Source organism: Chiloscyllium punctatum, chromosome 32 (assembly GCF_047496795.1).
Source record: "Chiloscyllium punctatum isolate Juve2018m chromosome 32, sChiPun1.3, whole genome shotgun sequence".
Taxonomy (NCBI): domain Eukaryota; kingdom Metazoa; phylum Chordata; class Chondrichthyes; order Orectolobiformes; family Hemiscylliidae; genus Chiloscyllium; species Chiloscyllium punctatum.
Genome location: NC_092770.1, coordinates 57,986,215 through 57,999,078, shown reverse-complemented (window position 1 = coordinate 57,999,078; position 12,864 = coordinate 57,986,215). Strand labels below are relative to the sequence as shown.

Sequence of the window (12,864 nt, the reverse complement as noted above, 5' to 3'; positions counted from 1 at the left end):
CAGTGTGTTAATCTGTGTGTATTTCATGTTTAATATGTGTGTATTCCCGTGTGTTAATATGTGTATTCATGTGCATTAATATGTGTGCATTTAGTGTGTTAATCTGTATGTATTTCAATGTGTTAATGTGTGTACTTCAGTGCGTTAATCCGTCTGTATTCCAGTGTTTAATCTGTGTGTATTTCTATGTGTTTTTCAGTGTTTAATCTGTATGCTTTTTAGTGTTTGATCTGTATGCATTTTAGTGTTTAGTCTGTGTGTATTTCAATATGTACATCTGGATATGGGTGTCTGTACAGCTGCTGCAGTTATTAACGGCTGACTGGTCAATGCCTTTAATTACTCTATGGCTACTGTTTTCATTACTCACTTGTCACTGTTTTTACCCAATCCCTGGTCAGCGTTTAGCACACTGTCTACAAGTCGATATCTCTCGTCATTAATTCTTCAGTAAAGTATGTTTTCTGACATTAAATTTGAATTTCTCTCTCCCTATCTCGTCACACTGAGGAAAGTTATCTGAAAGTTATCCAGAGGGATCTATGTGTGATGTTGAGATAGTGAGAATCGGTCTCAGAGCCAGAAAATCCCACCCCCATGCAGCTGCTCGGCTACTGGTGGCTTCCCCTGGTCGCATCTCTCACACAGACACACACAGGCAGTGCGGGCGGAAGTTTAGAAGAGAGAAATTCTCTCTCTCACGTACACAAAGTCCTAGAACAAGTGGAGTGGGTTTGGCGGTCTGAAACAGGGCACTCTGTTGTTGACTGGAAGTGAATGCAGTAAGAAGGGGGAAGTTCCCCCACCCAACTCAGAGCTGCAGTGGATGTATCAGATTACAGACAGGATAGGTTCCCTGGTCGACCTTTGTGTTTCTCATTCCTCCGGCAACTCCTGGAGAGCATGGATTTAAAAGACGAGCTACTGAAATCCATCTGGTACGCCTTCACCGCCCTGGACTTGGAGCAGAGTGGAAAAGTCTCTAAATCTCAACTCAAGGTAAACTCAACTCAACGTGCCCGAGGAGGGACAGAGATCATGTGGGGACACTTGGGGGGGTATCTCAAAGCGTTTTGCACTTTGCTAGTGCAAAGAGACGGTGTTGTTATAAATAGCAGTATTGCTTTTCTTAACTAGAGACATCCAGTTGTAAGGGTCGAGCTTTACACTTGAGATTTGAACCCTGTCTGTTCAACCAGATCTTCTACTGGTATATACTGAGGGCACGCTGCACTGTCTGAGGAGCTAAACCTTTGCTGTCTCTGGTAGCCATGGTGTGTGGAGATAAGTTCAATTTTTGTGCAATTTTCAAGCCAAATGCATTTTTATACCAATTTCATGATGGCGTGGAGGGAGACTGGAAAAGGGCTCCATACAACAAATTGGTGCATTACAAACAACTCAAATCAATAATTAGGCCATTTAAGAGGTGGCAGTTAAACCATTGTCTCTGTGTTTTAGTTTTGGGGGATAGACTGAACACTGATGAAAGTTATTGGGGTGAATCTGCCTGCTTCCATTCCAGTTTAACTGATGGCAAGAGATTTCTGTGCTCCAAGTTTTGGAGATGCTGGTGTTGGACTGGGGTGGACAAAGTTGAAAATCACACAACACCAGGTTATAGTCCATCAGGTTTATTTGGAAGCACTGGCTTTCAGAGTGCTGCTTCTTCACCTGATGTTGTGTGCTTTTCGACTTTTTGCTCCAATCTCCCCTCTCTCTGAGCTCCCCATCCCAGTGCTCCCTCACTATACCCTGCCACCAGACCTATGTCCTATTTGGACTCTGAGTTGTGTTGGAGTGCAGTCACCCCAGATCTCTTCAATCCACTAGTAGCAGTCTGATTTAACAGGGGTTATAAGATCCATTTTTGTCCAGAATTGCATATATGATGGACACTAACAGAATAATAAAACAGGAATTTGCTGGAAAAGCTCAGCGGCATCTGTGGAGAGTTCTCGTTTTGGATTCAGTGATCCTTCCTCAGAGCTGTTCTGAGGAAGGGTTGCTTGATCCGAAACGCTAATGGAAGAATGATGGCCTTAGTGGGTTATTCTGGGAGAATTAGTTTAAATTCTAACACAGGGACGTGGACAGTATGGTGAGGCACAAGCTGATGAGAGCCAAATGATTGAGGGATAATCATGGAGGCACTGAAACCCTCACTACAAAAAGAGGCCATTCATGCTCTCCTGGCCCTTTGCGAAAGGAGTTATGTTTCGTGCTATTAGTTTGTAACTCTTAACACTTCAACTGTAACAGTACTTCTCAAAAGAGCTTCCCCGACCTTTCCACATTATGTTCCAGCTCCTGGTAACTCCGAGTGCAAATATGTTTTCCCTTTGCAGCTCCAGAGTCTGTCACAATGAATTGCCATTATTTCTCTCTAATTCTTCAAAACTCTCCTGTTACTTGAAAACCGTCTTTAGGTCACTTCTTAACTTTCTCAGATCCAAAGAGAACAATTCAGATCTGAAGTTCCTCATCCTTGGTACCATCTTGGGAATCCTCAATATTTTTTGTCAGAGCTATAACTTCTGTCAATAGCAGTATTAGAAAGAGTGGCTGCTGCACTGTCCCTGGAGGTGCTTCACGTTCCACCTCCGCAATGAGGATGCCCTCTGTCTAGGCACTGCCTAGACGTGAAATGGGATAGATTTTGAACAGAACTGGGCATCCACAAGGTGTTGTGGGCCATCAACAGCAGATTTGTATATAACCACAATCTGCAATCTGTCCAGCATTGCCTCCCACCATCACCACCCCTACTTTCCCATTAATAGGACACTTTTGGAGTACTTCATACAGTTCTGGTCACCCTGCTACAGGAAAGATATTACTAAATTGGAGAGGGTGCGGGAAAGATTTACAAGGATGTTGCTGGGACTGGAGGGTTTGAGTTATAAGAATCTTTTTCCTTAGTGTAGGAAACTGAAGGGTGACCTTAAAGAGGTTTTTAAAATCATGAGAGGCATAGATAAGGTGAATAGTAAAGGTCTTTTACTGAGAGAGGGGGAGTTCAAAACAAAGGAGCACACTTTTAAGGTGAGAGGATAAAGATTTAAAAGGGAGCTGAGGGACAACGTTTTTACACAGAGAGTGTTGTGTTTGTGGAGTGAGCTGCTAGAGGAAGTGGTAGATGCAGGTACATATAACATTTAAAAGAAATTTGGACAGGTACATGACTAGGAAAGATTTAGAGCCAAGATTAGAGTGGTGCTGGAGGATATGGGCCTAGTTTAGATTGGGAACAAGGTCAGCATGGATGTGTTCGACTGAAGGGTCTGTTTCCACACTGTATTTAATGATGTTCTGGAAAAGGGTCACTGGAATCATGGCATTAACTCTGCTTCCTCTCCACAGATACTGCCAGACTGCTGCATTTGCCTAGCAATTTTTGTTTGTTTCTCCTTTCTAGCATCTGCAGTTCTTTGAGCTTGTTGTTATTAAGTATAGCAATGAATTAGAGAGTAGCCTGTATTGGATTTTATTAAAGTCATTGTTATGACTGTAAGAGCAGTGTTATAATTACATGAGAATGTGCGTAGAATGATCATGAACCAGAAATTTAAATTGCTCACTTCGATCCCTTATTGATTTTCAAGGGTTCCAAATAGCTGCTAATCACTTAAACATTTTTTTGGCAAACTATTTAAGTGATAAAGTTATTAGCTAAAAGTATAAATACAGATATTAAAAGTAAATATGGATAAAGTGCTGATGAAGAAAATGAGACCAATCTTTTTTCATATCGCAAGACTGCTGCTGACTTGAGGATTCTCCTTCTGAAATAAAATGATTTGAAACCTTGAGGTCAGAGTTCAGAAGCCTTGATGGTTTTTGTCACATAGTTGGAGGTTAGTTTGAAGATGGACTCTGTAGGTGTAGTATGCTTTGAGAGAGAAAGCAGATTGCTAGTTCTTCACTACTTTTGCCTTCACAGTTTTTGCAGATTGCCTGTATTCTTTCGGTGGAACAGCAGTTGCTAAAAGCCCTGCTTTCTTTCCCCCCTTTTTAACTGAGAGCTGTTTATTTGCCAGTATAACTCAAAGTCCTGGGCTGTTCTGCCAAAATGTCGTCTCCACAGCTTATCTTGTTATAACAAAATGGCTACTATATTAATGTCGATGAATCATTTTTGCACAAAGCAAAGTCAATTATAATAGAATTCCCTGTGGTGCCTTTCTAGTCTCCTCTTCTTAATAGCTCTGTACTCTTGCACCTTTAGACAGACAAATTTTGTTGCCTGAGGGTTGACTTAGTCTAAATGTTTCCGTTTACGAGTGATGTCAAGATGACACATCAGTCCCTCTGCTGTTTTGGCTGAAGTGAGTCAACAAGAGCAGTCATGTGAATACGGGGAGCCGTTTTGTGCGATTTTATGTCCAGTTTTAAAGTAACGATTTACTGCCTTGATAAAGTATGTAATACTGTGCTCATGCAACTGTGACAGTGGTGAGTAATGAACTGCAGAGAGTGGGAATTAATGAACTGGGGAGCAATCATTTGGAGAGATTCCAGGATTGGATAAAAAGTGGGAAGCTAGGAAGTACAGAGGGTGGATCTCGACATGAGCTGGAGGAGAGAGTGAGAATGACAGTGAGGTGGTGGAAGGTGGAGTTGGTGATGTGCTATTTTGGTGGAACCTTTCTGAAATGTTCCTGTGTATATTCCAGGTGCTGTCCTACAACCTGTACACGGTGTTGAACATTCCCCATGACCCCAAGATCCTGGAGGACCACTTCCGCGATGACAATAATGGGCCTGTTTCCAGTCATGGGTACATGCCTTATTTGAACAAGTATATACTGGACAAAGTGAGTCAGTGCCTTGGCTGCTGCTTTGACTGAACCACAGTTCTCAGCATGATGCATGATGTTACCATCCTGGCTTGGGAGGAGGACTTACACACACACAGCCTTATATTCTGCCCCCCCTCCTTCTCTCATTTGGGAATATGCTAAGGACTGGGGATACATATAAACAAAAACAAGAGCCCACATTTTATAGAATGCAAATGTCCCTCAGAGGAGCACTTTCGAAGTAACACATTTGAAAAGATAACCCAAATCTTGTTTGAAGAGGTACATTTCTAAGGAGAGAGATGGCTAGACAGATGGATGGATTTAAAGAGGGAATTCCAAATCGGTCTAGGGATGGCTGCCAATGTTGGAGCTGAAATCTGGGATGAACGATAATTTACAATTAGCTTTATGGGGCAGGCAGGTTAGACTAGTTTAGTTTGGAATTATGTTTGGCATGGACTGGTTGGACCAAAGGATCTTTTTCCATGCTGTATAACTGTATACTCACCTGAGGACAGTGACAAGTTTACAAGCCGCCACTTACAACAACATGGGTGTCATAGTAGCTCAGTGGTTAGCACTGCCGCCTCACAGCGCCAGGGACCTGGGTTCGATTCCCATCTTGGGCGACTGTGTGGCGTTTGCACATTCTCCCTGTGTCTGCGTGGGTTTCCTCTGGGCTCCGGTTTCCTCTCACAGTCACAAAGATGTGCAGGTCAGGACTCTTGGGGTCAATTGTGGACTTGTTGGGCCAAATGGCCTGTCTCTACACTGTAGGGAATCTAATCAAGTATGAAGAAAGCTTGAAGGCATTAAAACTCAAGAAGAGGAAGTTATCTTTACGTGGGCGGCATGGTGGCACAGTGGTTAGCACTGCTGCCTCACAGTGCCAGAGACCCGGGTTCAATTCCCGCCTCAGGCGACTCTCTGTGTGGAGTTTGCACATTCTCCCTGTGTCTACGTGGGTTTCCTCTGGGTGCTCCGGTTTCCTCCCACAATCCAAAAGTGTGCAGGTTAGGTGAATTGACCATGCTAAATTGTCCGTAGTGTTGGGTGAAGGGGTAAATGTAGGAGTACGGGTGGTACACGCTTCGGTGGGTCGGTGTGGACTTGTTGGGCCGAAGGGCCTGTTTCCACACTGTAAGTAATCTAAAACCATCTTAGGTACCTGGGTGCAGATTCTCAAGTACAAATTCTTAGGGGAAAACAATTAGAATAGTAAAGAATTTAAAGTTTAGTAATAAATTAGAAAAATAAGAATTAAGAGTTCAGAATGACACTTTCCAACAAGAGGTCAGAAGTAGAGGGTTGGCAATATCTTGGAGGGAAATAGGATTAGAGGAGAGTAGGAGTGGGTGTCGCAGAAGCCCTGAAGGGATTGGTTGAAAAAAGGAGGATGATTTTAAAATCGAGTGATCTTATCCCAGGTGCTGGGAAACTCCAATCCCAGTGTGAAGCCTGCCTTGATAGATTATAACTTTAGTTTTTGTCGTTGGTTGCCATGGTGATTGTTCACTGAAACATATTCGATGCAAATGGATTTTAACAATCGAGCAAAGGTTTGTTCCCCAAAAAAAAGGATTTAAAAAAAAAGTATAAGTCCAAGTTGCAGAAACCTTAACACAAACAACAAAACAGAAGAACAGAAGAAATAGGTGCAGGAGTAGGCCGTTTAGCCCTTTAAATCTGTCCAGGCCTGAATTCCTCTTTCGTGCCAGCTCCTCATAGGCCCCCTCCTTGATATTTCAAAAATCTGTCCACTACTTTAAACATTTTCAGTGATCTCGGCTCCACAACTCCCTGTGATAGAGAGTTCCAGATATTCACTTCCCTCTCAGAGAAGTCATTCCTTCACATTCGCAGTTTTAAGTGAGTGACCTCGTATTCTGTAACTATGTCCCTTAGTTTGAGATTCCCCTAAAAGTGGTAATATCTTCTCAGTATCCACTCTGTCCAGGGTCCTTAATCTTGTCTGCTTCCATAAGATCACTCCGAGTCCTTCTGAACTCCAATGAATAAAAGCCTGTTCTTGGTAAGTCACCTGTTCACCCCAGGAATCAGATTAGTGAATCTGTTTTAACTGCCTCCAATGCCAGTCTATCCTTTCTTAAATACGGAGATCAAAACTGTACTCAGGACTCAGTGTGGAGACAGTGAGGTCTGCAGATGCTGCAGATCAGAGTTGACAGTGAGTTGTTGGAAAAGCACAGCAGGTCAAGCCGCATCTGAAAAGCAGGAAAATCGACGTTTTGGGCCAGAGCCCTTCATCAGGAATGAATCCTGATGGAGGGCTGTGGCCCAAAACTTCAATTTTCCTGCTTCTTGGATGCTGCCTGACCTGCTGTACTTTTCCAGCAACACATTCTCAACTCAGGACTTAGTGTGCCCTCACTGATACCCTGTACAGTTATAATAAGACTTCTCTATTTTTAAACTCCAACCCCTCACATTGAATTCAAAATTCTAATTACCTTCTTATTTACTTGCAGTACCAATGTGCTAACTTTTTATCTCGGTCTCTCGCTCGCCCTAGTGTTCTCTCACCCTCAACCTTTCTCTCTCGCCCTCACCCCCTCCCTCCCTCTCGCTCGCTCGCTCATTCTCTCTCTCTCTTGCTGGTGCGCTTGTGCGCTCCTTTTCGCACTCTTGCTCTCTTTCTCTCTTTTAAATAATAGTCTTGCCTATTGATTAGATTAGATTAGATTAGATTACTTACAGTGTGGAAACAGGCCCTTCGGCCCAACAAGTCCACACCGCCCCGCCGAAGCGCAACCCACCCATACCCCTATATCTACCCCTTACCTAACACTACAGACAATTTAGCATGGCCAATTCACCTGACCTGCACATCTTTGGACTGTGGGAGGAAACCGGAGCACCCGGTGGAAACCCACGCAGACACGGGGAGAACGTGCAAACTCCACACAGTCAGTCGCCTGAGGCAGGAATTGAACCCGGGTCTCTGGCGCTGTGAGGCAGCAGTGCTAACCACTGTGCCACCGTGCCGCCCAAAGTGCAAGATTCTTCCTACCAAAGTGCAAGACCTTGTATTTTCCAACACTAAACGCCATTGCCAAGTATTTTTTTCCCATTCACACAACCTGTTTGTAACCCCTTACATCCTTATCACAATATGCCATCTCATCTATTTTTTGCATCATCAGCAAACTTGGATACATTACACTCTGCCCTCTCCTCTTAGTCATAGAGTTGTAGAGAATGGAAACAGCCCCTTCAGGCCAATTACTGCATGCCAACCGTAAACCCAAACTAAACTAGTCCCATTAGCCTGTACTTGGCCCATATCCCTTCAAACATTTCCTATTCATGTTCTTATCTAAATGTCTTTTAAACATTGTAACTGTATCTGCATCCACCACTTCCTCTGGCAGTTTGTTCCACACATGAAGTACCCTCTGTGTAAGAAACAAAGCTCCCCCTTGGGTCTTTTTAAATCTTTCTCCTCTCACCTTAAAAATGTGTTCCCTAATCTTAAAACTCCCCCATCCTAGTAAAAGGACACCTGCCATTAATATAGATAGTAAACGATTGCGATCCTAAGACTGAATGCTTTCTGGAAATCTGAATGCACGTGTATTGGTTCCACTTTATTAACGTGGCTTGTTTTATCCTCAAAGAATTCTAGCAAATTAATCAAACATAATTTCCTTCTCGCAAAGCCATGTTGATGCTGTCTGATTGTGTTACACTTTTGGAAAAGTGTTTCCATTTCTTCCTTAACAATAGACTCCAGCATTTGCCCAACAGTAGATGTTAGATCACACTGGCCTGCTTCCTGTCTCCCTTCCTGGCCATTGCACTGGCATTTTCTAATCTTCCGAAACCCTTCCAAAACCCATTGAGTTCTCTGGAGCTACTTCCTTCGAAACACTTGCAAGTCTTGGTGACTGGTGTGTTTTTGCAAAACGTTAGTTTATATTATTTGGCATTTCCCTGTTTCCACGTTATCGTTCTACAATCTCGCTAACCATGTGCTAGTGAGACGGGGAGATAGAGTAGTGGGGAAAGGTAGGCAATTCAGTACTAATGGATGAGGGAGGAGTGGTGGGAAAGGATCAAAGGATTCAGAAAGAGCTGGTGGAAAAAGAGAAAACCAATTCCACAATTGTATCCTCTAAGGAACCCATGCTTGCTTTAGCTACTCTCTTTTTTTATAATTTACCCATAGAAGCTCTCTCAACCTATTTCTCAACTTTTGCAAGTACTTCATTCCAGGGAAATATCATTCTTATCTTAACACTTGGAAATTTTTACTTAACTGACACCTCCCATTTTATTTTCCTTGGACTGCGAAGACAATTCTGTGATTCCTTTGAGTTTGGAGGCAGTAACGTCTCACAATCTGATGGCCTAAACTACTTCAATTCTATGGTGGCTCAGTGGTTAGCACTGCTGCCTCACCAGGGTCCTGGGTTTGATTCCTGCCTCAGGCGACTGTCTGTGTGGGTTTGCACATTCTCCCTGTGTCTGCGTGGGTTTCCTCCGGGTGCTCTGGTTTCCTCCCACAGTCCAAAGATGTGCAGGTCAGGTGAATTGGCCATGCTAAATTGCCCATAGTGTTAGGTGCATTAGTCAGAAGAAAATGGGTCTGGGTTGGTATGGACTTGTTGGGCTGAGTGGCCTCTTTCCACACTCTGGATAATCTAATCTAATCATCTAATTATCTAAACTGTCCTGGTTTAAAAGCTCCACAAATCAAAACATTTTGGCTAAGTCAATTGGTTCCTTTGAACCGAAAGGTTGACTGTTCTGTTCTACCTTCTGAAATGATCTTTTGCTTATTTTTGGACTGAACTTTGCAGCTAATACTAATGACTTTCTGGTGTGTTGTAAACTCAACAGTATGTACATTCTAATGGTACATGTATGGAATGAGCTGCTAGAGGGAGTGGTGGAGGCTGGTGCAATTACAACATTTAAGAGGCATTTGGATGGGTTTGGAGGGATATGGGCCGGGTGCTGGTAGGTGGGACTAGATTGGGTTGGGATATCTGGTTGGCATGGATGGGTTGGACCGAAGGGTCTGTTTCCATGCTGTACATCTCTATGACTGTATGTTCTACAAGGCACTTGACTGCTTTCTTAGAACTGATGTACTTGGGTCACTGTTCCAAGTGACTTTCTGGCCCATTTAAAAATGATTACCCTCACAGACCTGACTTGCATCCATCGAACTCTATCTTAAAATTCAAATCTTAATTGATAATACGTTACATGCCCCCTACACAAGAATGGTTGCTGCTTAACTGGCAGCCAAAGTAACTCAGTGAGCACGAGAATGGTGGGTGATTAGGAGTCCGAGCAAGTAAGGGACATGGACAGCAGAGGTTTGATTAACATGAAGTTTGCAGAGGTTCAAATGTGGAAGAACCGCTGGGATTGCAGTAGGGAGTATAGTTAATAAAGTCACGAATGAGGATTTCAGCAGGAGACTAGGTGAGACAGGAGTGGAGTTGGTTGGTGCTCCTGATTTAAGAATAGGTCATCTACCAGCTTACTGTCCTTGTGTGGTTGGTTGGTCATTTTGGCATGATACTTGCTTGGGCAAACAGAAACATTCAGCCCCTCAGTTTCCAGCATTACAGTTTGGAAGTGGTCAGCTACAGGAACAGAGTTTGGCTTGGGAATAAAAGTTGACGGCTTCCGTCTTCTCAAAAACTTAAGTGGAGAAATTTTCAGCCATCCTGCGCTGGATGTTAGGTAAGCAGTATGATAATTCAGAGACAATGGTGGTGTTAAGAGAGAGGGTGGTGAGCTATAGCTGGATATCATGTGACTCTAATACTGTTGTGGAGCAGGGAGGGAAGGAAGTCGGCTCATTTAATTTTTCTTGCCCTCCGTCTGTAAGCAGAGGTGTATTCTTGAAGACCCTTTCCATCACTTAACAGTGTCTAGACTCTGTCCATATATTTGCTGATTGGAACTTGCCAAAGTTGTAGTCTACTTGCAGGTATGATTTAGTTGAAAGTTTCAGGTGAACAATTAAACCAGAAAGTATAACTTTGACACCAATTTTTTCTCCTTTATTGGCAAGATGCTGTGCTTTCTGTTAATGTTAGTGAGGGGCAGAATGTAGCTGAGAATAGGATGGATTATACAGAATAGAATATTGTTTATCGTCCCATGTACATGTCACATGTACAGTAATACAGTGAAAATGTTTACAATGGCTGCCTTATACTAAGGTACAAGTACCTCGGTACAGATCTTAGAGTGAAAAAGACTAGAGATTAGCATGAAATGTTGACAAAGTCCAGAATGATAATAAGCGACCATGAATACTTGTTCCAGTCCATGCCTGCAGACCCCAGAGCCTGAGGCCATGCTGGCCTCCATTAGGACCCACGCCACTGCCGCCACGGGACTCTGCCCGTGCTCGCTGCGTCTCGAAGCAGGACACTGGCCTGCATGCTCCACTACTCAACCCCACTCTCCAGGTAGGGCAGGGAGTGGGCAAGAAAAGAAATGCTACAAAGAGGAGAAAAATGGGAAAGGGACTGGTGAGCAGAGGAGCTCCTACTCTGCTGCCATCTAATCCATTAGGCCACCACAGGTAACAGCAAGGATATAGGCCTAGAGCCCTGAGTAAGGCAGGGGAACCAGTGCCCCCGAGCTGGCGAGGCATTGGAGGTGGGTGGTGCTGCCAGTGATGCCAAAAATAGCAGGCTGCCTGAGAAGATCAAAATGCCTGATTATTTGGAACCGCTTAGTTAAATCTTCATCTTCCCTGCTGTAAAGACATTAGTCCCAGACAGTGGACAGTGAAGAAGGCTATCTAAGATTACATAGAGATCTTGATCAGTTGGGTCAATGGGCTGAGGAGTGGCAGGTGGAGTTTAATTTGGATAAATGCCAGGTATTCCATGATGGTTAAAAAAACAAGGGCAGGACTTCTACAATTGAAAGCAGGGTCATGGGTAGTGTTGTAGAACAGAGAGACCTAGAGGTTCAGGTATGCAATTCTTTGAAGTTTCATCACATGTAGATAGGGTGGCTAAGAAGGAGTTTAACATGCTTGCCTTCATTGCTCAGACCTTTGCGTACAGAAACATTATGATGAGGTTGTACAGGATGTTGGTGAGATCTCTTCTGGAGTTCTGAGCCCAGTTCTGGTTGCCTTGTTATAGGAAGGCTATTATTAAGCTGGAGAGGGTTCAGAAAGGATTGACCAGGATATTGCAGGGAATGGAGGGTTTGAGTTATAAGGAGAGGGGTAACCTTCTAAATGTTTATAAAATTGTGAGGGTCAGGTGTCTTTTTCCAAGGGTGGGGAATTTCAAAACTAAAGGATATATTTTTAAGGTGAGGGGAGAAATATTTAAAAAGACATATGGGGCAACTTTTCTATAGAGGGTAGTTCATATGTGGAGTGAATTGCCAGTGGAAGTGGTGGATGTGGGTACAGTTACAACATTTTAAAGGGTATTTAGATATGTACATGAATAAGAAATGTTCGGAGGAGGATGGACCAAGTGCAGGCTGGTGGGACTAGTTTAGTTTGAGATTATGGTCAGTCTGGACTGGTTGGACCAAAGGGTCTGTTTCCATGCTGTAACACTCTGTGATTGATTTCCATTATCCCGGGCACCTTTCCCGTCAGTCTAGAGAAAGCCTGCATAATCCCCAACAGCAAGCCTCACTGTGGCTCTGAGATCAACAGGTCACCGTGTCTTTTCACTTCTGCCCCCTGCCCCCATCCTGGCACAGGCATTTTTTTTTGAGAAATGTTTCCGGCCTGATATCTTGCTGTTTTATTGGGGGAGGTTGTTTCTGGGCTTAGCTGCATTGTATGTTGACACAGCCTGCTTCACGAGGCTAACATGTTACTTTGTAATTTTGCTCAATGATTTTCAAGGTTATTTGTGAGCAGTTAGTGCTGAGCCTGGCTGGGTCAGCTTCACACTTCCCCATCTCCCTCCCTCCCTTGCTCGCTGTGCTGTCTGTAATTTCAGCCTCTCCCTCGCCTATGTGTGCACTTATCACAACACTATGGTAATGTGAAAGATTTGCTGTGGACGAGTCTGCACAAGTCTGATAA

General features: G+C 43.6%; 1 protein-coding gene across 4 annotated transcripts in view; it reads left to right on the top strand.

The window, feature by feature from the left end:
* The first annotated feature begins 603 nt into the window (after positions 1 to 603).
* Positions 604 to 12,864, top strand: part of LOC140458206 (differentially expressed in FDCP 6 homolog) — a 73,687-nt gene continuing 61,426 nt past the window's right edge. Inside the window, exons 1-2 of one of the 4 annotated variants that reach the window (XM_072552458.1) lie at positions 604 to 999; positions 4,677 to 4,817. In XM_072552458.1, coding sequence (XP_072408559.1) covers positions 904 to 999; positions 4,677 to 4,817 — 237 coding nt within the window. In that variant the 5' untranslated portion in view covers positions 604 to 903. The remainder of the gene's footprint in view (positions 1,000 to 4,676; positions 4,818 to 12,864) is intronic. The other 3 variants (XM_072552457.1, XM_072552455.1, XM_072552456.1) reach the window with 3 other exon arrangements.